Source organism: Salmo salar, chromosome ssa02 (genome assembly GCF_905237065.1).
Source record: "Salmo salar chromosome ssa02, Ssal_v3.1, whole genome shotgun sequence".
NCBI classification, from domain to species: Eukaryota; Metazoa; Chordata; class Actinopteri; order Salmoniformes; family Salmonidae; genus Salmo; species Salmo salar.
Window position 1 is genome coordinate 38,409,152 of NC_059443.1, and position 25,299 is coordinate 38,434,450.

Below are 25,299 nucleotides of genomic sequence, written 5' to 3' on the forward strand. Positions count from 1 at the left end.
TTTTAATTAATCAAATATTTATTTTTTGGGGGAAGAATCTGAAAGCAAAGCTAAGATGCTGTAATAAACAAGTCGAATCCAGACGGGAAAAATAAGGATGATGAACACATACTTAGAAAAATAACAAAGCAAAAAACAGGACTTACTGGATCCTCACACAATAGTTTGTTTACAATTCAAACAGCATACAACATGAATAAAACAAAAGTACACGTAATTCTACAGCACTACATGCTACAAATGACATTACAATCCCATGCATTTGCCCAAAGTGGACTTGCTGAAAAATAAAATAGTAAGATGAGAGGAATACCAACCAATCCTTGAAGCCTATTTCATATTCCTACATAGCAACAAAGACAAAGGCCTTATTTTCTATTCATATTTCGCGGTCGTTGGTCTCGAGTGTCAGTGACCTTAACTAACAAACACCTTTACGCCTGTAAACGGCACCCTATTCCCTATGCAGTGCACTACTTTTGACCAGGGCCCATAGGGCTCTTTATAGAGAATAGGGTGCCATTCCGGCTACACCTAGGTCTCTTTATGTTGCTCCTAACACTAATATACTCCCCTCTATCAAAGACAGTGGCTTTTCAGGACATGATAACTGGAGTTTTGACATAGGCCCTGAGGTAGTGGAGGTGAGCCAGAGAAATGTTGTTTTAAAAAGCCCTGAAAGAGTGATAGATAGGGGAGTTATTTTTGTACACCGGTACTGATAAGTCTATGAAGATATGCCATCTCCGGTAGGGAAACCATTTCATCCATCTCTCTGGATGGCCTCAGCTAAAGTTAAGGCATTTGTACCAAAATGGCACGTTGCTTGGTTTCATTTACTTAGGGATCTGAGAAGAGCTAGTGTCTATGGCTTCAATGTACACCTCTCCTACCCTTTGGACAGGTACAATACTGTTGTGTGTGTTTGTGTGTGTGAGCACGTTTGCAAATGCAAGTCTCAAGGGACAACAGTGTAGGGCTGATATGGCAGCGTCTTCTGTCGATCGTTGATGGCAAAAATCCATGTGGGTTTGACAAAGCTTAAATTACCATTCTCCATCAGTGCCTGTGGCAGAGAGGGAGAGAGAAAGCGAGAGTGGGACAGAGAGAGGGGAAAATATATCAGGAGGTGGGAATCTGTTTAATTATAAAGGGGTAGAGACTGAACCCTTTGAGGGCATGAGGGTTCGCCAGCCAATATTTAAAATGGTACAGCAAATAAGTCAACAACATATATATTTCAATAGCTAGTGACTTGGCAGAGGCACTTTCCATTGCAAATGAGCTGGCGTGGAATACAGATGTCCGTGTAACAGACCTACATCAAAAGGCAACTAACCACGCACGTCCAATATCAGATCAAACGTCAGTGATGTACAAAAAAGGCCCCGGGGTAGGTAAACATCACATCAAAAGATTTCCCATGTCCTAGAGCCCGTTCTTTTTGGGATCTTTTTAAAAATATAAATAAACCTTATCCAGGAAAAATGTACTAATTATTTCACTTAAGATGATCATGTGGTAGCTAGTCAATGTTATTTCAAATGGGGAAAATATCACAATGCATTTCTCAGGTCTCTTTTTGGGAGCAGACTATGAATTGATCACTTTACATAGATGACTAGCATTCTAACTCCCTGGAGTCATGACCTTTTTTCAACAAAGACACCTTTATAAGTGCGTGTGTGTGTTACACAATCATGTTTGTGGTGTGTGAGTGTGCGCTTGCCTGCTCGTGTATCACACTCTCATATTTGTGTGTGTGTCTGTGTGTGTGTGCGTAACATCAAGAGGTCTTTCGAGGAAACAAAAGGGAGGTCACACTCACGTCTTCAAAGGAGTCGTGCCATCCCTCGCTGGTGACAACAAACTGGACCTTCTCACTCATGTAGTCCTCCACCTCCCTGAAGAGAGGGAGAGAGAGGGGGAGAGGAACAAAGAATGAGAGAGAGAGAGAGAGATACGGGGAGGGGAAGAGGTTGAAGAGAGTGCAAAAGCTACCTGTCTCGTCTGAGATCCAAACACTATTTTAGAAAAGGTACAATGACACACAAGCCCTCATCCTCTGAACACTTGTATTACTTCTAAAAGTACTAGTAAAGTACTACTGTTACAGGAAAATCTGCCCTACTCTCATTCTGGATTGAGTCTCTCTTTCTTCTCCCTACCCGTTGAAGGCGATGATGTACCGCAGGAGTAGGCGTCTGTCATTGTTGGGGAACTTGCCGTAGAGGAAGAATCGCTTTCCAGTTAGGAAATCTAAAAAGGGTATTAAGAAAATGAAAGATCAGCATGAGAGCAAGACTCCCTGCATAGCATTACAGTAATCATCATTGTTCATCACTGATGGGAAAAAGAGAAGAAATTGTCTGCAATTTGACAACTTGATGTTTGTGAGCGTCGTGAAAAACCAGTGTGGCTGACAGAAAAGTACTTTATTGATTTAGAATAACATGAACAATGGGCAAGAACAAACTGACACACACAGCCAGCCAGCACAGACTGTACAGAGAGAGGCAGACAAGGTCAGACAAGGACAGACGAACAGAGACAGACCTGGTAGCTCAGGGATGGGCTCGTCCGCCTCGGCCTCAGCGTCAGTGTTCTCGTCAGTCGACCCCCCAAAAGGGTCCTCCTCCTCCACTCCTTTTCTCTCCTTCTCTCCTTTCTTCTGCCGACTCTCGCTCTCCACCCTTCAGACGAGAGAGAGAAAAGCTGTTTATGAAAGGGGGGGTATGAAACTTCTGACTGATGCTCTGCTGGTGTCCTTGAATGAAGAAACACCACACCTGTTCATTATGTTGTGATGCCGCACAACAAATACAACAGACAGAACCAGACATTTCTGCCCACATACAAAACAAACACACAGGCTCTCTTCAGATTACTGAAAGAGCTCGAGGGGAATGTTTGATGCAAGACCATTTCAGTATGGCAGAGTTCTAGACTTCTATTGATGCTCTACACCAAAAATAGAGACAGCGCCATCTGACAACTAATGAATCAAAATGAGAACAATCTCTCTCCGTCGATCTCTCTCCAACCTACCTACACCCGCCTTAGAGGGAGAAATGATATATGGCAAGTTGGCAACCCCAGTAAAATAACAAATATGTGTAATTATAACCATGATGAGCAACATGAGGATCAAGTTATCATGGTCCCAGAACTTTGTGCTGTCTTGCCAACTCCTACGGTCACTGGGCAACTCCTACGGTCACTGGGCAACTCCTACGGTCACTGGGCAACGACTACGGTCACTGGGCAACTCCTACGGTCACTGGGCCACTCTGATAGCACAGAGATCTGTGACCAGGCTAGGGCAGAGGCATTATCAACCCAGAGGACCCGCAGTAGGAATCGCTTCGACACCCGCTACAGTCAAATATGAATAATATCCCACTCATGTTCATTTGATGGTGTTAGTTACCTCTTCAGCTCGTCCTCCGTGTCCATGCCAGACTCGTCTTCTGTGGGAGACAGGAGAATAACATATTATTACATCAGAAGAACATAACCTACATCAGAAGCATACCATCTTACTAACCTACATCGGGTCATAACTTAGTCTATACTATGCTGTAGAAACGTTTGTAAGTGCTTCACCCATACCTCTAAGCTTTGCTCTTTCAAAATAAAAAGGCCTTGTACTTAGGCCCTAGTTAAAGGCTAGGTTTCCTTAATATTTTTAATATGTATTTTCTAATCAGTGCAGATGAAGGAGACAAGGAAAATAAGCTACTTCTAGACTATTGAGATGCACCCAGTCGCGATTCATTCTTCTTCCCTCTCATGTTTTGAGGTACGTGATGCGTGGCCTCGCATTACCATAGCAATTAGAATCACAAGTCTCTCGGCAGCGATTGCTCTACGCAAGTGCTTCTTTCCGTTCTTTCGCTCCCCTTGTCCTCTCCACACGCATCCCTCTCTTCATGTCCTTTTTACGGCGGTGTTGTCAATCCGTCCGTCCCTCCACGCAATTCATTAAAGCAGTTTGTTCCCAACTTGTCTTCCTCTGTCCATTTCACCGTCTTTCATTCCCCTCCTCTTCAGTCTTAGTGGTGTTAGTTTTTCTTTCTTCTTTCTTCCAGTCAAAAGAACACTCTCTTAGCTCACCTCTCCATTTCCTCTATCCTCCCATCAGTCAAAAGAACACTCTCTTAGCTCACCTCTCCATTTCCTCTATCCTCCCATCAGTCAAAAGAACACTCTCTTAGCTCACCTCTCCATTTCCTCTATCCTCCCATCAGTCAAAAGAACACTCTCTTAGCTCACCTCTCCATTTCCTCTATCCTCCCATCAGTCAAAAGAACACTCTCTTAGCTCACCTCTCCATTTCCTCTATCCTCCCATCAGTCAAAAGAACACTCTCTTAGCTCATCTCTCCATTTCCTCTATCCCCTTCTTGGAGGCTGGCTGTCCACTTACATTTACATTTGAGTCATTTAGCAGACGCTCTTATCCAGAGCTTGAGTTCATACATTTTCCTACTTCCCCTCCTTCCCAATCCGTTCATCTCTCCTCTCACCTCTATGTCGCTGGTGTAGCAGGACTCTCTCTTAAGTAAGACATCTTGAGACTACCCTGCTAGCGCTTAACTGTACTACAGACATATTGCCCCAGCTAGCAGTTGATCCTCAACACTAGGCTTATCTCCTGTGGTAGTGTCGATTTACCTTTATTTCAACAGGGAAGTCGTAGGGAGTGAAATCCAATGAAAAAGTTGTCAACAACGTTTGAATGAAAGAACAAATGAATGAACTCATATTTTAATATCCCATATGTTGCCAAGCAGATTTCCCTATGGGACATTAAAGTATTCATTCATTCGTGCATTTTTTTATTAATTCATACATTCAACCCCAGGAAAAACCAAGGTACATTGGTTGGGGGTGATGCGTTGAGATGCATTTTGATCAGTGATTCTGTCTGTCTGAACCTAGGCAGTGTGTATGTTAGAGCTGGGCCATATGGACAAAATGGACTTATTTTTGCTATAATGATAAATCAGTGATAAATGACAGTAAAAACATTTGGGGTGGTGTTAAGGCTGGGCTATATTGACAAAAAATTACATTGCGATAAGGGAGTTTGCTATTGGCATGCTGACTGCAGGAATGTCCACCAGAGCTGTTGCCAGAGAATTGTATGTTCATTTCTTTAATATAAGCCATCTCCAATGTCGTTTTAGAGAATTTGGCAGTAAGTCCAACCGGCATCACAACCACAGACCACATGTATGGCATTGTGTGGGCGAGTGGTTTGCTGATGTCAAAGTTGTGAACAGAGTGCCCCATGGTGACAGTGGAGTTATGGTATGGGCAGGAATAAGCTATGGACAACGAGCACAATTGCATTTTATCGATGGCAGTGTGAATGCTCCAAAATACCGTGACGAGATCCTGGAGGCCCATTTTTTTTTAAGGCATGGTGAAATCCATAGACTAGGGCCTAATGAATTTATTTAAATTGACTGATTTCCTCATATGAACTGGAACTCAGTAAAAATCAATGAAATTGTTGCATGTTGTGTTTATATTTTTGTTCAGTATAGAACAGTAGCTCCTTTGAATTGTATTTTTCCCGCATTAGCGTTTTGAGCAACGGTCATATGCTTGTGCTTCTCAGAATGTATCTCTCCCTCCACCACGCGCAGTGGGGAGAGGGAGTGAGAGTCAGCAGCCAACAGCCAAACAGGGACAGGCAGATAGTTTTATAACAGGAATCAAGATAATGCATAGGCTATTACTGTTGACCAAATGGTTCTAGAACAATCTACAGGAACGTTGTGTAGCAAAATCACGGTCATTTTAGGTTTATCGTCCCAGCTCTAATGGAGGTGTGTATAATGGAAACCTGGTTCATCTGCGTCTGTGGAGCCACCATACAGATCCTCCTCCTCTTTCTTGATGGGGGTCTTTCTGGGAGTGGGTTGCCGTTCTTCTTCTCTCCTCTTTTGTGGAGTCTGCCAACGAGGGAGAGGGCAGTATGGGGGTGGGAATAGGACAAATACAATCATGTAAATCAGAACAATTACAATTATTTGAAGCAGAATTGTGTTTTTTTTTCTTAGGCAATCATGTCATGGCATACTGCTAGGTCATGGAATGGTTTAAGAATCCCATACCCTCCTCTCTTTTTCCTCCTCACTCTCCTCATCCTCCTCTACGTCGCTCCCCTCCGAGCTGGACTCCGCTCCATCCATCAGGTATCTGGCAGAAAGAGAGGATAGTTTAAAATAGAGAAATACAAAAAAGGGGTGAAGGGAAAAGAAGCAAAACAATAAGTGGTGAAAACATCTGATTAGGTAAACAAGAAGATTCCCATTAGATGGGCAGCAAAGGGATGATCATACTTGCTGGAATTCTACACAAAGGTTCAAATGTTGGAAGAACAACATCTGAAGGGTGCAAAAAAGTACTTCATGTTCCAGACAGACACAAAGGTTAGCCAGACACAGGTCACACACACACACACACACACACACACACACACAGTACCAGAAATCAGCACCATGGACAGCACAGTCAATGACTCCACATACTTCCCCACATACTTCCCCCTGATGCAATACTGATAAATTGATAAGTTTAACATTAATGTGCATCACGTGTCCCATTAACAATCACCCATATTAACAAAATGTATTTAATTTCAAACTTCACATTTCCTTAGCATAGGCTACTTACCGTAATGAACGATATCCAGAAAATGCCTGCGATAAGTGATCGCTATGGTCGGTTTATCTTTCCAGCTCTTAAGTAAATATATATTTTATACACTACTGTAAATGGAATTGTACATGTTGTTTTGCAAATGTTAAAGTGCTACTAGACAAACAGGGTGGAGAAACAAACATTTATGCACTACCTGGAATCTGAGGAGCTAAGTTCCGTGAGGAATTCAAAAGGCGGTCAAACTAAGAAAGTATATGGATTTGACGTTACGTTATTTACTGGGCCTATATCTATTCTCAACCTCTACCTCCGTACCACCAACGGAACATGACATACTGTCTACTGGAGCATCAAAGTCATGTGCTGACAAGACAAACGCCCTATTTGAAGTGGAACCAGGCCATTCACACCAGTAAATAGGTTTTACGACACCGATCAAGGGGTGCCAGTGTGTCAGTCCCCTCCGAGCCACTCCACAGAAAGAGACTGAGAGGGTCCTGTGACGAGCAAGCGTGGCAGTGCCCTTAAGGGAAAGTCCTTAACCTGGTCCGCTCAGGCACGACTAAACCGCTAATGTGTTCTATGAAAAATGTAAGTGGCTTAAATCGCATTAGATTAGGCCGTCCTTGAAGCGAATACATTACGGAACAAAACAATAAGTCTGGATGAGGAGAGAGAGGGGCGGCGGGAACAGCGTGTGGCTGTGGCACCCAGATGAAATGGAGCCTCAGCCTCGACAGCGGTGTTGCTAACCCTCTCACCCACACGTCATTCTCAATCAAAGATGCGTTACCTTTTCCACAAACACACACTCTCCAACCCCTCAAGTCACCAAGACGACCGCTAAGATGAAATACGGCTATCAAGGGTCATCACTACTCACACTGTTACCGCTCTATTCTGTGCTTTGATTCCTCATATCCTACAGCACTGTTTAGATTGGAAAATGAAAAAGTAGAGGGTTTCCTAATGTTGTGTAGCGGGTGCGCGCACACACACACACACACACACACACACACACACACACACACACACACACACACACACACACACACACACACACACACACACACGACTGGCTACATGCTTAGCTTTCAGAGACGGGGTCTGAGACTCTCTGAGCTTCTCAATCCTCTTAGGACACTTCACTTCATATGCAGTGTGGCGAATTACCTAAAGAAATGTATTGAATTGAGTTAAGGAATAGAATTCTCAAAGCTTTACCAGAGGGTAGGTCCTAAAGGAAAACGTATCCTCCCTCTATGAAGAGAGCAGTGCGCAAGAGTGATTTGTTTACCTCTTGCACTCAGAGGTCCCGGAAGGCTAAGTATTTCATATGAATTGTGTGGGAAAAGAATATTAGTCTCGATTTCAGGACCAAAAAAAGAATCAAAGCAGATCAAAACATTTACTGTATGACCATGAGCACATTTAATATGTAAATGTGCCTTTTTGATGAACTACTTCTACAATAAATCAGATTGATCAATATGTTTGATTGTTGATTCAGATAAATGACGAGCCAAGGGCAGACTACATATCAAATAATAAAAGTAGCAAAAATATAGTGGACTAACATTGTGATGTTGAATAGCTAGCCACTGTATTCACTCGGCTATTGTATTCAAATTCACCTCTATTGGTGACGTAACCATGACGACAGCACTGTGATCCATTCATGGTCAATACGATCATATTTGCTCCAATCATTTTTTTGTAATCTTTTTTTTATTTAAACTTTATTTAACTTCTCATTTAAAATGATGGCCTACCAAAAGGCAAAAAGGCCTCCTGCGGGGAATTATGCACAATCTGAGGGGAGGAATAAAGTTGTATTTTATCAGTTAAATTTGTCCTTTCATACGAAAATTCCAATTATGAAAAGGTCAAGGGCTTTACCGGAGGAAAATGGTTATTTGCACAACATTAGTTCTTCATCACAATTTGTTATCTAAGGTAATAATGGTAAAGGAAAAAAAACTATTTAGGGAATAGAGTGAAATTTGGGACGTAGCCTAGGTCTGTGATTGCTAAAAGGGAATCTAAAAAGGTTTCCGAGGCACTTCAGATGTTACCGACGGACAGACCCTTCAATAATCTGCACTAACGCAAAGTTTACTTATTTATTCCCCATTCATTCCATTTTGTTGCCGATATATCTTGATGCCACTTGAGGGAAGTGTGCTAGCGTGTGCCCCTCCTCTCCTCTCCTCTGTCCCCTCCTTTCATTTTGACGTGTTCTCGTAAGGACAAAAGGCCCAAAACATTTAGATGCATAGCAGTGTTTTTCTGGTTTGAGTTGGGCTGTGTGTTTGTGTACGAGCGTGTGACGACTGTCTCTCTGTGTTTGAGTATGCATGTCTACGTCTCTGTGTGTATGAGCACTAGTCTTCTTCAAAGGAAGTGGACCCTTCAATTACCCATAGCAAATGCAGCTTTTAAATAAGAAATAAATCATTAGAGCTCCGCACTCCAAACAAGAGCTGCATAATGGAGACGAGATGGCTTGGATGGATGGATGAGGAACGAGGATAGACGAGTGGAAGGCGAGAGGGATTCTCTATACAAAAAGGATAGTGGTTGAGGGAGATGGAGAGCAGTCTACAGCAGAGGAGGTCAGAAAACACAGCCAAATAATGGTGGTAGTGTGTGTGTGTGCGTCCCAATGTAGAATTCTGATGCTAACGCAGAGAAAATAGGACTTATTTCCGCAACACCCTCTTACAACAGTACTTGATCATTTTGACACACCTCTTTCGAATTAGATGAGCGGATATTTATTTGTTTATGAGGGCCAATTACAGCGACATGATGTCAATACTGTCAGACTAAAGAAAATGAGCGCATTGTACAGGAATAGGGAACAGTGTAGAAAAACATGGTGGAGGTGACTGATGCAGTAGCATTCACTGGGACCTGACCTAGCCTAGAAAGTACCAGACCTGGGTTCAAATACATGCATATTTACACTGAACAAAAATATAAAACGCAACATGTGAAGTGTTGGTCCCATGTTTCATGAGCTGAAATAAAAGATCCCCCAAAATGTTCAGACCCACAATAAGCTTATCTCCCTCAAATGTTGTGCACAAATTTGTTTACATCCCTGTTAGTGAGCATTTCTTCGTTGCCAAGGTAATCCATTCACCTGGCAGGTGTGGTATATTAGGAAGCTGATTAAACAGCATGATCATTACACAGGTGCACCTTGTGCTGGGGACAATAAAAGGCCACTAAAATGTGCAGTTGTCACACAACCAAGCAAGCGCAGGACGTCCACATCTGGCTTCTTCACCTGCGAGATCGTCTGAGGGGTGTGCTGAGGAGTATTTATGTCTGTAATGAAGCCCTTTTTTGGGGAAAACTCATTCTGATTGGCTGGGCCTTTGACCTCCCAGGCACACCCATGGCTGCACCCCTGTCCAGTGGTGAAATCCATAGATTAGGGCCTAATTTATTTATTTAAATTGACTGATTTCCTTATATGAACTGTAACTCAGTAAAATCTTAGAAATGATTGCAGTTGCGCTTATATTTTTGTTCAGTGTAATTATTTGAAAATACACTTTTCTGTGTATTTGAGTAATTTTAAATACACAGCCCAAAACAACTACTTTAAATATAAGTAGTTATAAATGCATGTCAATACTTTCCAAATGTATTTCCAATACATTCCAAAATTCAACTTGTATTTAAAAAAAAAAATGTCTAAATACTTTGTTCGAAATGTTTTTGAAATGAGGTCTTACTGAAATACAAATAGTATCTGAAACCAGGTCCGTGGAAGCAGTGATTTCACCTCAGGCGACAGACAAGAAGTGAAGACCTTATGTGAAAGGCATTTTCACTTTGAAGAGAGGTGCGGTAAGAAGCCTTTAAATACCCTTTTCATATTATCTGAGGCCTTGCTTTGACTAACTCGAGAATCAATACACATAGTTTTGACTGAAGAGAGAACTTCATTAAGCCTGCTTGTAGTGACAAGAATCATTAGTAGAAGTTAGACTGATTCCATCACAGCATGTTTCAACTCTTCAAAGTAACACTATTCAGTGAGCTGCATAGGTACAGGTAAAGCCTTGGCAATAGGTGCTTTTATAAACACCATTAACTGCCAACTTCACTTAATTTGCTGAATTCAAAGACGGTTATAATGGCTGCTTTCTGATAGAGAATAGGTGGCACAGAGTCAAAGACCCCATTTATTTGAAGCAGACTTTTCAACACCACAGTCTATCTTCTCTTTCAATTTTTATAAACTCAGCAAAAAAAGAAAACGTCCCTTTTTCAGGACCCTGTCTATCAAAGATAGTTCGTAAAAATCCAAATAACTTCCCAGATCTTCACTGTAAAGGGTTTAAACACTGTTTCCCATGCTCGTTCAATGAACCATAAACAATTAATGAACGTGCACCTGTGGAACGGTCATTAAGACACTAACAGCTTACAGACAGTAGGCAATTAAGGTCACAGTTGAAAAATTAGGACACTAAAGAGGCCTTTCTACTGACTCTGAAAAACACCAAAAGAAAGATGCCCAGGGTCCCTGCTCATCTGCATGAACGTGCCTTAGGCATGCTGCAAGGAGGCATGAGGACTCCAGAAATGCCAGGCAATAAATTGCAATGTCCGTACTGTGAGACGCCTAAGACAGCACTTCAGGGAGACAGGACAGACAGCTGATCGTCCTCACAGTGGCAGACCAATTGTAACAACACCTGCACAGGATCGGTACATCCGAACATCACACCTGCGGGATAGGTACAGGATGGCAACAACAACTACCCGAGTTACACCAGGAACGCACAATCCCTCCATCAGTGCTCAGACTGTCTCAATAGGCTGAGAGAGGCTGGACTGAGGGCTTGTAGGCCTGTTGTAAGGCAGGTCCTCAACAGACATCACCGGCAACAACGTCACCTATGGGCACAAACCCACCGTCGCTGGACCAGACAGAACTGGCAAGTGCTCGTCAATGACGAGTCGCGGTTTGGTATCACCAGGGATGATGGTCGGATTTCGCATTTATCGACGAAGGAATGAGGCGTTACACCGAGGCCTGTACTCTGGAGCGGGATCGATTTGGAGGTGGAGGGTCCGTCATGGTCTGGGGCGGTGGGTCACAGCATCATTGGACTGAGCTTGTTGTCATTGCAGACAATCTTAACACTGTGTGTTACAGGGAAGACATCCTCCTCCCTCATGTGGTACCCTTCCTGCAGGCTCATCCTGACATGACCCTCCAGCATGACAATGCCACGAGCCATACTGCTCGTTCTGTGCGTGATTTCCTGCAAGACAGGAATGTCAGCAATGGCCAGCGAAGAGCCCGGATCTCAATCCCATTGAGCACGTCTGGGACCTGTTGGATCAGAGGGTGAGGGCTAGGGCCATTCCCCCCAGAAATGTCCGGGAACTTGCAGGTGCCTTGGTGGAAGAGTGGGGTAACATCTCACAGCAAGATCTGGCATAATCGGGTGCAGTCCATGAGGAGATGGGCTCCCTGCCTGTGCCATTAAACCCCTACAACTCATCCAGAACGCCGCAGCCCGTCTGGTGTTCAACCTTCCCAAGTTCTCTCACGTCACCCCGCTCCTCCGCTCTCTCCACTGGCTTCCAGTTGAAGCTCGCATCCGCTACAAGACCATGGTGCTTGCCTACGGAGCTGTGAGGGGAACGGCACCTCCGTACCTTCAGGCTCTGATCAGGCCCTACACCCAAACAAGGGCACTGCGTTCATCCACCTCTGGCCTGCTGGCCCCACTACCTCTGAGGAAGCACAGTTCCCGCTCAGCCCAGTCAAAACTGTTCGCTGCTCTGGCACCCCTATGGTGGAACAAGCTCCCTCACGACGCCAGGACAGCGGAGTCAATCACCACCTTCCGGAGACACCTGAAACCCCACCTCTTTAAGGAATACCTGGGATAGGATTAAGTAATCCTTCTAACCCCCCCCCCAAAAAAGATATAGATGTACTATTGTAAAGTGGTTGTTCCACTGGATATCATAAGGTGAATGCACCAATTTGTAAGTCGCTCTGGATAAGAGCATGTGCTAAATGACTTAAATGTAAAATGTAAATGAGATGCACTGCAGTACTTAATGCAGCAGGTGGCCACACCAGATACTGACTGTTACTTTTGATTTTGACCCCCACTTTGTTCAGGGACACATTATTCAATTTCTGTTAGTCACATGTCTGTGGAACTTGTTCAGTTTATGTCTCAGTTGTTGAATCTTATGTTCATACAAATATTTACACATGTTAAGTTTGCTGAAAATAAACCCAGTTGACAGGGAGAGGACGTTTCTTTTTTTGCTGAGTTTACCATCCTCCCCTCTCTCTCTCTGCCTCCCTCCCCCTCGTTCTGCCTCCCTCAGTCTCCCCCTCCCTCCCCTTACCGTTTGAAGGAGATCTTCTGCTTCCTCTTGTGGCAGTCCAGCACCCACTCCTTCCGGACGATGATGCCCCCTGCTGACTTCACCTGGCTGTACTTGGGGGTGTTGGAGAAGGCACAGCTGGATGAAGCAGATGATAAACCCTTGGTTAGCACGGCAGCGTCCCAGATGGCACTCTATTCCCAATATCGTGCACTACTTTCAAACCAGGGTCCAAAGGGACCGTGACTACATCCAAATATGGCACCCTAGTCCCCGTATAGTGCAATAAATAGGGTGCCCTATGGGATGCAGGCACTGGAGGGAAGCCAGGGACAGCCCACTGCTACTATGGGAGAGCGTGGTTAGGGCAATGTGGGTCACATGGTCTGCTTTGCTTTCCATGCTGTTATTGTGATACTCCTGTAGTTAGACTAGTCTTGGATGTATATGATATGGAGAATATTCTTGATAATATTACTCCTAAAAATATTACTACCACTATAATACTAGCCCCATTGTTGGTTGTATTCCACAAAATTCTTGTTGACCTGTTTCCAATATGTTCTTACCTCACTCTATTACCATTTTCATGCATCTTTAATTTACCAATATGAATTCAGATTACAATGAGAACCCAACTAAGGAGTACTTCCCAAACTACTACCTCCCAGTTCCAGCACCCTCCATCTCCTTCACTCACATGAGGTGTGTGGCGCCAGGGGTCCAGTCAGAGTGGTACTTGGCCCCCATGGCCAGTGCCTTGTCCCTCAGGTCCCCCCGGAAGGGGTTCTGGAAGCCACTCAGCACAAACACCACCCCCTCCATGATCTTGTTGAGGGGAACGGGGGCCTCGGAGGAGCTGGACTGGGCTTTGGAGGGTTTTTGTCTGGGCTTGGCTTCTGGTTTGGGCAGGCTCTCCTTCTTCTTGGTGTCTGGGGTTTTCTGGGCAGGGGAGGCTGGGGTGAAAAGAATGACAGAGGTGAGGAGAGTGGAAAATAGAATATATAACTATCAGGGTATTTGCATTGATTTATTAAACTTACTTTATTCACACAAGCATAGGTGAAAAAGGTGTAGAGTGAGTAAGTGAGTGGCTGGCTGGCTGGCTTGCAGGGTGTCTTTACCTTTGGCAGTGCTGGGGCTGGGAGTACTGGCTGTGCTGGGTTTGGCCTTGGGTTTCGGGGTGGTAGTGCCCTGTTCAGGGGAGCCCATAGGGCTGGGTTTCTTTGTGGGGGGCGGAGCGAGGGCAGACCGGCGCTCTTTACTGAACTCAAACTTCCTCTTCACTGGTGCCTAGGAAATAGGACAGGATGGATAAAGCAATTTGTCCTTATGGTAAAACCATGACAGAAATATGTACTCAAAGAGCAAAGCTGCTTATCAAAAACTGCTGAAACTGCTTATCATTTCTAGAAGTGGAATAACCAACAAAAATGAGCAGAGAAAACAAAACAAGCAAACAAATTCAGGTCCTAATTATGTTTACACTTATGTAAATGCATTTATAAGTGAGTAACGTCGCCTCTTGCTTGAAAGAATGATCCATCTCTGAGCCTCTGGAAAAAATGTACCACAAGCAAAACATATACCTCCATATCGTGCCATCTCTTTTCATTACCGATGATTTACAATGTTTACATTAAATCTATACTACATTAGCTATGAGGGTGCAGTCTACCGAACAATCACCTTGTACCTCTTTTTAAAGAAATCAATATGGTGTCTGCCTCTCAAATGGCACCCTATTCCCTATATTGTGCACTACCTTTGACCAAGGCCCATAAGGCGCTTGTCAAAACTAGTGCACTATATAGGAATAGAATGAGGTGCCATTTGGGACATAACTAGTATCATAGCCTGGAGATTCAGGTCAGTTCGCACTAGCCTGGAAGGACTTAATGAATGATTCACCATCAGTTCTGGTCTTAGAGAAGCCAATGATGCATCACTATGGGCTCTGATCAAAACTAGTGCACTATATAGGGATTACGGTGCCATTTGGGACACACACCAAGCCTTGGTCCTTACCTGTGGTGGGGGAGAGTTGGAGGACGGTGGGGCTGAGGAGTGGCCAGACCCAGACTGCAGGGCGGCAGCTGCATAGCTGAGCTTCTCAGTCTGTGGCGAAACTATGGGGGGAGAAGAGGCGATGAGATTGTGAGAGAAGTTGGGAAATATTGTTTCACATTTCTCAAGGTGCTTTTCGCTCACGCACTCAATCACGCCACATCAATGCGCACTAATAAACCTGCAATGTGAAATTAGCTGTAACTAGGCCTTTAGCTGGAGTACAGTAGTAGTACCCTTGAGCGCTGGGCTGGCTTTGGAGGTGCTCTCTCTGTTGAAGAAGAGGCTGCCTGGCTGAAGACTGGGGCAAGCCGAGGGGGACTCATCCTTCACCCGAAACTGGCCAAGCTTGGTCATCTTCTGTCAGGGGGCAAGAGACGTTAGTGTTGGGAGAGAGACTGATCAAGTCAGTCATGTTAGGAAAGCACAGGACATTGTACATAAACGTAATTTTTGATGGTATGAATTCCAGTTCACTCAAATCAAAGGAAGTTTAGCAAAAAAGTTGTCTACTCTCTAGATGAGCCCACAGGGTAGCCCATCTGTTGTGTGGATCCAGCTATATGCCTAAATCCCAAATGAATGGGGAAGACAAGCACCAACTAATACAACTAAATAAAACAATGCCCATTCATTTGGGGTTGAAGCATATTACAGGATATGTGCAACAGATGGTTGCATATGGACTTATATGTAAGATCACTTTAATAATGGTCAGAAAACATGTCATTCAACTTGAGTTAAACTCTGCAAGCATTTTGATTTTAGAACATAGCTATATACTGAATGAGTCTATTGAGTCAGTCTCAGTGGAGAGTGGGTTGTGTAGAAGAAGGTGAAAGATGACAGCTGAGCTTCTCTTACCGGTGTTGTTGTGGTTGGTGGATCACTTTTGTCTGGTGGTGAATGGAACTTCACGAAGGCCACTCCGTATGCTATGCTCTGAGGGTGGAAAATGCCATTTGTCATCATGCCATTCCAATCCAAAACATGTTCATAAGGGTATACAATAGGAACTGTGCTAAGACTAGGGCTGTGACAGTAACTGAATAACCGTGTAGCTGGCGGTTATGGATGAAGACTGTTATTAAAATAACCGTCAAAACCATTTAAAAATAGGCCTACATTCATTTTTTTCATTTAATGTAGATAAACTTTACTTAATAGCGGGAGTGTTTATTAATGATTATAAGCAAATGTTTTGCTAACAGTGTCTACAAAATGTTCTCCATCTCCTCCTCTTTCCAACTGTCCTTTTGATGTTTGAGCAGCTAATCTCCAGATGCACGGCGGTGGAGAGTGCTATAGGCTATGGAAATTGAGTAAAAAAAATCTTTGATGTGTGGACTTTCTTTTATAAAATGGATGTTTTCATTGCTTGCTAGTAAATAAATACATTTGTTATTTTAAAAAAGGTTGGATGTGTCTGACTATTCATTAATTATGCAACAGGAGTCGACAAGGTTGTTCTGGCTCTGAGGCCTATAATACACTAATGTTGTGTTGAATGGACAATGCGCCAATCCTCTCCAACCTGGCATGGTATAATTTGATTCGGAATATTTTCTTAATTTAAAGACTAATCTACGCTGATCAGGCCCGATCCTGGCTGATATGCCCAAAAAAAATTGCCTACCAAAGCAAAGTAGAATAGTAACCTGGGCTATACATACAGAGTGTCGCCCACAATGCACTTTTATGAATGCCCATGTGGTAGCCTACAATTTTTTTTCAATAGCAATTTACTGTCAATCCCTGTCATTTTGTTAAATCAATTTCTGTTAATGCATGTATTGATTACAGTAATTTACCTTTCTCACTCTTGGACTGGAAACATTGTTTGCAGAGTTCACAACTTGCTAAACTGACTAGATGTTGGAACATTACTGCAGGGACTTGCGTCCATTCAGCCACAAGAGCATTAGTGAGGTCGGGCACTGATGTTGGGCGATTAGGCCTGGCTCGCAGTCGGCGTTCCAATTCACCCTAAAGGTGTTCGAAGGGGTTGAGGTCAGGGCCCTGTGCAGGCCAGTCAAGTTCTTCCACACCGATCTCGATAAACCATTTCTGTATGAACCTCACTTTGTGCACGAGGGCATTGTCATGCTGAAACAGGAAAGGGCCTTCCCCAAAATGTTGCCACAAAGTTGGAAGCACAGAATTGTCTAAAATGCCATTGTATGCTGTAGCATTAAGATTTCTCTTCACTGGAACTAAGGGGCCTAGCCCGAACCAAGAAAAACAGCCCCAGACCATTACTCCTCCTCCACCAAACTTCACAGTTGGCACTATGCATTGGGGAAGGTAGAGTTCTCCTGGCATCCGCCAAATCCAGATTGGTCCGTCGGACTGCCAGATGAGGAAGAGTGATTCATCAATCCAGAGAACGCATTTCCACTGCTCCAGAGTCCAACGGCGGTTCATGAAGTTCCCGACTAACAGTTCTTGTGCTGACGTTGCTTCCAGAGGCAGTTTGGAACTAGGTAGTGAGTGTTGCAACCGAGGACACGCTACACGCTTCAGCACTCGGTGGTCCCGTTCTGTGAGCTATTGTGGCCCTACCACTTTGCAGCCGAGTCGTTGTTGCTCCTAGACGTTTCCACTTCACAATAACAGCACTTACAGCACTTACAGAGCAGCTCTAGCAGGGCAGAAATTTGGCAAACACACTTGTTGGAAAGGTGGCATCCTATGAAGGTGCCACATTGAAAGTTACTGAGCTCTTCAGTAAGGCCCTTCTGTCAATGTTTGTCTATGGAGATTGCATGGCTGTGGGCAAAATGTTATATACCTGTCAGCAACAGGTGTGGCTGAAATAGCTGATTCCATTAATTTGAAGGTGTGTCCACATACTTTTGTATATATAGTGTACATGTCCTGCTTCTTGTGTAGGAAAGTGCCCAGCTGGGCTGCTCAGTAAACAAAAATGTCCTTCACCTCACACAGTAGGAAGTCAACAAAGTCAGTTTTTATTTGTATTTTTTACATCCATTCAAATTATAATAGTTCCTCGCAATATTTGAAAAATCTTAACATTATCCCCCTCGACAATCAGCGTCGCAAATAGGCTGTTGCGTGTATTTGTTTCTATTTTAAGGATTGTCAATTTAATCTTCATACTATAGCATAGCTGTCCCCTTCATACTTTACTTCATTATCTTATAGCCTACTATCAGAAAGCCTAAGTAGGCCTAGGTTTTTTTTATACGTTTTAAGGAAAGGAAAAATATTTGCTTGTGTCTGACATACGCTTGGTGGCTTTGATTGACGGGTGCGGGTTGTGTGTGTGTGTGAGAGTTAGTTGATTCTCTTAATAGAGTACCACAGAATGAGTCAAAATACCCATAAAACCTATCGTTTTTCCACCATTAATTTTAGAAACCCTTCAAATAAGTGTTTTGTGTAGACTTAGCTTGGCTTAATGTTTTGATAACTGTGTAAAGCTCTCTAGGACAAGGTGACTTTTATCAATATATTTGCCGGTATTTACCCCCAAAAATGAAATGCTAGTTAGCTGCTAATGTGGCTATCATAAAGAACTACAAATGCCATGATGACCTGGGCGAGACTGCCGAATCGAGGCAAAGGTAAGAATCTCTGGATTAACTATCTAATGTTAGCTAAATGTAGCAATGAATAAATTGGCTACATTTCTTAAAAAATTGTCAACTCTGTGAACTGTCTTGTGCACGTTTTAAATCGACACAATAACTGTTTGCAAAGGTGTCATCTAGAGATGACATACAGGAGCTTGCAGGGATTTGTAGTTTTGCATGATGTCTACTTTTAAATTAGAGAGTAAATAGAGGTGAATATATTTCTAAAAGTCACATTGTCCAAGAGAGATTTACATTGTTATCAAAACGTCACCCCAGGGTAAGCATACAAGAAACACAGCCCTTATTTTAAGTGTTTCTAAACAAACCTATGGGAAAAATGAATGGTGGAAAAACAATTGGAACAGTTTCCCTGTTTGACCACTAGATTTTATGGGTATTATGGACACCTCCACTGTGGGGCTCTATAGGCCTATATGTCCATTCAGAAAGTTTCCTAAAGTAGCCTGTCTGGACTCCATCTCTTTAATAAAAATCAAACGCTCCTGTCATTATTTAATCTTGTAAAAGGCCTATTTTCAGTAGTTTAGGCTACATTATTTCCCTCATTAGTGTCCTCTCTTTGAAGGTCATATGCCAATGCCATCGAATGACAGCAGCACGGATTGTGATGTTATGCGACTATTTCGGGGGAAGGTGGTAGAAAGCCCATCGGACTTCGTTTCAATGGTTTTGTGTGTCGAAATAGGATTTGAATAGAATGTTTTTATATGCAGGAAAAACCAACAGAAAAGGACAAGGCAGACATACAGCTTTATTTTGACTCCACTAATAAGTAATAACCTATTAATATGAACGATATGCCATTAATAATGATATGCCATGATAATAACAAAGTTTAACAGCTTGTTTGAAATAGGTTTTATTAAGAAGCAGACCCCCCCTCCCCGTTATGTCATCGACCATGTACATTGGCCTGGCCAGTTACTGTAACCTCAAATTTCAAGACCGTCAAAACCCGAGCTGAGACACTGAATGTAAGAGATGCCATTTTTTAAATAACTTGACTAATAACGCATCGCCAGGGTTGTATTGATTAGGGCACACCGTAGCAAAATGTTTCGCAATGGAAAACGAAAATGGATGTTTCTTATTGGACAAGTGTAGTTAGTCCCACCCTGTTTCAGTCCGTTTGCTACCTAATGAATATGACCCTGGTTTACAATGATTTAGGTGGCATCACATACACACCCAATGCTCTCTGTCCACTAAAGTTCTCTCTTAGTGGTGTGCAGCTCACCTTGTTGTACGGCTGGCTACACACAATCTTCACGCGGTCCCACTTCTCCTGGGCGTGAGCCTTCACCAGCAGGCTAGGGCCAAAGAAGCGCACGCGGTTGGTGTTGGTGCCGTTATGGCTCTCCATGGGGGACATGAAGGAGGACGTGACCAGCAGAACCTGGGAGACACAGTGAGAGGTTCTCTTAGGAATTAAGCAGAACACTATACCTAATGGTAGTAAAGCCACAACTATGCATTGTCCATAATAAGAGGCAGAGACTAGTACCTTCACTCAGTGCATTCAGTGTGGTAGATATCGGCGAGGTATACAGGTACTACAATATACAGTAAGGGGGTGGCATACCTCATAGTCCTGGTCTTTGACAGAGGTTGAGTGTCCCACCAGCACCTCGATAAAAGCAGACCCTTCATTTCCTATGTCTATGCTGTACACCTGCTCTTCTTTCTCAAACTGAAACGATTGGAGAAAGAGCATGGGTTATTTAGAACAAACTAGGAAAAAACAAACAGGGCAATGCAGTGTCACAACACATACAGTGCCTTCAGAAAAGTATTCATACTCCTCGACTTACTCCACATTTTATTGTGTTACTGCCTGAATTCAAAATGGATTACATATTTTTTTCCCCACATCCATCTACACACATTACCCCATAATGACAAAGTGAAAACATGTTTTTAGAAATGTTTGCAAATGTATTGAAAATGAAATACAGAAATATTTCATTTACATAAGTATTCACACCCGAGACAATATTTGTAGAAGCACCTTTGGCAGCAATTACAGCTGTGAGCCTTTCTGGGTAAGTCTCTAAGAGCTTTCCACACCTGGATTGTGCAAAAAAATTATGTTTTCTTCAAGCTCTGTCAAATTGGTTGTTGATAATTTTTCTTGCCATAGATTTGTAACTCGGCCACTCAGGAACATTCTCCGTCTTCTTGGTAAGCAACTCCAGTGTAGATTTGGCCTTGTGTTTTAGGTTATTAACCTGCTGAAAAGTGAATTCATCTCCCTGTGTCTGGTGGAAAGCAGAATGAACCAGGTTTTCCTCTCAAATTTTTTGTGTGCTTAGCTCCAATCCGTATCTTTCTTATAAACCCTTTATGACAATACATTATAGATTTCATAAGGCCTTTAGTTATGGCCTAGTTTCCCCCCCCCCCAACATTGTGGTCTGAAAAACATGGCTCATGGGCTGTATATGCAGGGGTGTGAAGTACTGTGTCATTCCTGTTGGCATCAAGCTTTAGGGAGTAGGGATGTGACAACTGGAAATGTTTTCTTGTCAGTTAACAGACATTTTCTATCGGTTTCTATTAAAACTATAAGAAAACTGCATCCAATTCCACGTGAATTCACAATGCAGATGGTCTACATGGCGCTTCACGCGGAGAGAGAAAATTGTATCGCTGCTGCTGCTCTTCCTTTTCACGTGGCGCGTGTAGCTTGTTTTTGTCGTCCAATCACAAGTCATCAAACCGGCACTAGGCTAAAGTCAGAGCTAGAACCTCCATGTGGCAAGTTATTAGCCACTGGGCTCCCGAGTGGCGCAGCGGTGTAAGGCACTGCATCTCAGTGCTTGAGGCGTCTCTACAGACACCCTGGTTCGAATCCAGGCTGTATCACAACCGGATGTGATTGGGAGTCCCATAGGGCGGCGCACAATTGGACCAGCGTCGTCCGGGTTTGGCCGGTGTAGGCAGTCATTGTAAATAAGAATTTGTTCTTAACTGACTTGCCTAGTTAAATAAAGGTTCAATTATTTTTATATTTTTATAATTAGGAGATATCTAGCCTAATCAATGGAAGATGGAATTAAAATGACAGAACAAGAAACTAGAGGAGATGGACAGGCTACAACACCAAGAGCCAACAGGTAAGCTGCTATTTAATAATCTGAATGGAGTTCTTACTGTAAGATTGAGAAGGGGAGAAACTGTATAGTTAAGGTTAAGTAGTTTCAATTAGCCTAGCTAACATTAGCTAGCTATCTGGCTATCTAGCATCTCTTGGTTTGATGCAGTCAATACAGGCACTATGTAATCCAGGGCTCTCCAAACCTGTTCCTGGAGAGCTACTGTCCTGTAGGCTTTCGCTCCAACTATAATCTAGAGCACCTGATTACAATAATTATCTGGTTGATAAGCCGAATCAGGTTAGTTAAAACTGGGGTTGGAGCAAAAACCTACAGGAGGGTAGCTCTCCAACTGGGATTGAAGAGCCCTGATGTAATCAGATGAGATGATAAATAACTAGCAATAAGTAGTCTACCAGGGCACGTTGACTTGGGTCGCAATCTCTCTCCCCTCCCTGCTCCCCTTGTCACTCACATTTGAGCTGCTGCTCTGCTTTTTTCCCCCCTACTAACGTTACAGCATTGTTGCGTTGGGTATTTATTAAACTGTTATTTTCCCTTTATGATGATGACAATCGGGACCTGTTAGTGGTAATTACTCAGTTAGTGAGTTTTTTCTTAAGGTTGAAGATCCCAATTTAGTTTAAAAATATTAACTTTTACACCCCTAATAGGGAAGATATTCAACAATTGATTATCTACAATCTGCATTCAGAACGACTGCTATGGTGAAGAACTCGTCAAACACGACTACCTAAAACATCTAAACTGGAACAACCATCTCAGTACGGGTGTAATAAGTCCAACCACTTACAGATTGGAATAATTTAGAAACATTTATGTTATTTGTCTTAGATCAATGAATTAATGTGCATGCAGAAACATACAGTATATATTAAAACAAACCATTCGAAAAATCAACATGTAACAAAGCATGCTGAGAAATATGATGGGCCACTCCCAAGTATATTTCACAGAGAGAATTAATGGAAATTAACTCAGTCAGTCGAGTAACGACACGTGGTGTTGATTCCACTGTGATTCAAATAACACATATTTTATTCACTGCAGGTTGCAACAATTTAAATCCAACTGGTGTTAACCCCACTAGAATCAACACTAAGATATAACACACACAACACATTTTAACACCCTCAAATTTGCTGTGTGAATTGGAGTCAGTGAATTGTTAGACAATCCCATAAAAACACAGTGCAGAAGTAGCCTATACCTGTATAATGACTGAGGTTTGTTTCTCCCCTGGCTTTGCTGCTTTCCATTTTCTATATGTGTCCGAGCTCAGCAGGTTGTCAGCCTTGTGAGTCTGCAAGGAAACAACAAGAATAGCTAGGACCCCATGAACTGCAATTGCCATCTGGTGTTGTTACCACTGGAAATAGGAGTTACTGTTTCAATTCAAGACACATTTTTTTACAACAAAAAATTACTGGGAAGTGTAGCTAGCTAGCTACTTCGAATGGTGCATGCAAATACTGTACAGTACTGTTACAATGATTATTTATGTTCTGGTGGGCTGAAAAAAAGCAATGTGCAGACTGTACATATAAAGGGCTAGCCAGGCGACATTATGCCTCAATCAGACAGCAAGCAAACCTAGCTAACTACCACGTTAGGAAGCTAGCAAGCGGGTTAACAAATAATGTACTAGCTAATTATTCTAGATAGTAGTTGGACAACTTACATTGTCTTCAGTGCTGCAAGACACGATGTGCTTGAGTTTTATCTCCGGCATTTTGCGCTAGTCACTTGACTTGTCAATAAAGTAATGCCGCTTTATTTGTGTTTTTTCAGCTAATGAAAAGCTCTACGCTTTCAGCTAGTTAGCAATTGCCTGGTTAGCAAACAATGGAACACGTTCATGGCTAGTTTATAGCAAGCAAAACGCCTCTAATGCTCCATAGAAGTACACTGTTTAACATTTCTGTGTTTAATACATTGTATTTTACTTCCCTGTGAATTTTATTATCATGTGAAGGCGGACCAAAGCAGCCAAAATGTATTTGGAGATTGAACCGTGACCACTGAATTCACCAAAATCCCTCTCAATTCACAACCTCAACGTAACTTCCGGTTGATAATTTTTTTTGCCAATCAAATCAGATGACGCTTTTCGTCTACTTCTTCTTCTTCGTGTGGTTTTCCGGCCGACTAGACGCTTTGTTGCGTGTTGCTGCTGTTCACAGTTCGAAAATAGATATTCATATTGTTCACAAAAAAGGGAAATAGGGAAAAAAGGAAATTGAACAACCATCTCAAATCAAATTGTATTTGTCACATGCGCCGAATACAACAGGTATTCGGCGCATGTGACAAGTATACAACAGGTATTCACCTTTCAGTGAAATGCTTACTTACAAGCCCTTAACCAACAATGCAGTTTTAAGAAAATACAAAAAAAAAGTAAGATATTAGAAAAACAAATGATTAAAGAGCATCAGTAAATAACAATAGCAGGGCAATATACAGGGGGTACCGGTACAGAGTCAATGTGCGGGGGCACTGAGGAAACATGTACATGTATGTAGAGTTATTAAAGTGACTATGCATAGATAATAACAGAGTAGCAGCAGCGTAGAAGAGGGGGGGGGGTGCAATGCAAATTATTTGGGTAGCCATTTGATTAGCAGTTCAGAAGTCGAATGGCTTGGGGGTAGAAGCTATTTAGGGGCCTCTTGGACCTAGACCTGGCGCTCCGGTACCGCTTGCCGAGAGAACAGTCTATGACTAGGGTGGCTAGAGACTTTGACAATTTTTAGAGCCTTGCTCTGACACTGCCTGGTAAAGAAGTTCTGGATGGCAGCAAGCTTGGCCCCAGTGATGTACTGGGCCAAACGCACTACCCTCTGTAGTGCCTTGCGGTGAGAGGCCGAGCAGTTGCCACACCAGGCAGTGATGAAACCTGTCAGGATGCTCTCGATGGTGCAGTTGTAAAACCTTTTGAGGATCTGAGGACCCATGCCAAATCTTTTCAGTCTCCTGAAGGGGAATAGGTTTTGTTGTGCCCTCTTCACAACTGCCATGGTGTGCTTGGACCATGTTACTTTGTTGTTGATGTGGACACCAAGGAACTTGAAGCTCTCAACCTGCTCCACTACAGCCCCGTCGATGAGAATGGGGTCGTGCTTGGTCCTCCTTTCCTGTAGTCCACAATCATCTCCTTTGTCTTGATCACATTGAGGGAGAGGTTGTTGTCCTAGCACCACACAATCTGGTCTCTAACCTCCTCCCTATAGGCTGTCTCATCATTGTCGGTGATCAGGCCTACTTCTGTCGTGTCATCAGCAAACTTAATGATGGTGTTGGAAACGAGCCTGGTCGTGCAGTCATGAGTGAACAGGGAGTACAGGAGGGGACTGAGCACGCACCCCTGAGGGGCCCCCGTGTTGAGGATCAGCATAGCAGATGTGTTGTTACCTACCTTTACCACCTAGGGGTGGC

General features: G+C 43.1%; 1 protein-coding gene across 1 annotated transcript; it reads right to left on the reverse strand.

Moving 5' to 3' along the window:
• LOC106582635 (DNA repair protein XRCC1) lies at positions 1-23,936 on the reverse strand. The gene is made up of 17 exons (XM_014165884.2): positions 23,543-23,936; positions 23,072-23,164; positions 20,328-20,435; positions 19,983-20,141; positions 15,990-16,067; positions 15,362-15,485; positions 15,087-15,187; positions 14,183-14,351; positions 13,759-14,014; positions 13,080-13,196; positions 6,128-6,212; positions 5,857-5,965; positions 3,431-3,470; positions 2,557-2,693; positions 2,169-2,259; positions 1,829-1,904; positions 1-1,066 (listed from the first exon to the last, which is right to left on the reverse strand). The coding sequence occupies exons 1-17, from the start codon at positions 23,591-23,593 to the stop codon at positions 959-961; spliced, it is 1,902 nt and encodes a 633-aa protein (XP_014021359.2). The 5' UTR covers positions 23,594-23,936; the 3' UTR covers positions 1-958.
• Between the last annotated feature and the right edge of the window lie 1,363 nt (positions 23,937-25,299).

What these genes read in the sequence shown, in the direction of transcription:
- LOC106582635 (XM_014165884.2), bottom strand. Translation starts at nt 23,593, where the DNA reads ATGCCGGAGATAAAACTCAAGCACATCGTGTCTTGCAGCACTGAAGAC. An exon ending in CTTGCAGCACTGAAGACAAT is followed by an intron (nt 23,165 to 23,542) that starts GTAAGTTGTCCA and finishes GTTTCCTTGCAG; the next exon opens with ACTCACAAGGCTGACAACCT. An exon ending in AAACCTCAGTCATTATACAG is followed by an intron (nt 20,436 to 23,071) that starts GTATAGGCTACT and finishes CAATCGTTTCAG; the next exon opens with TTTGAGAAAGAAGAGCAGGT.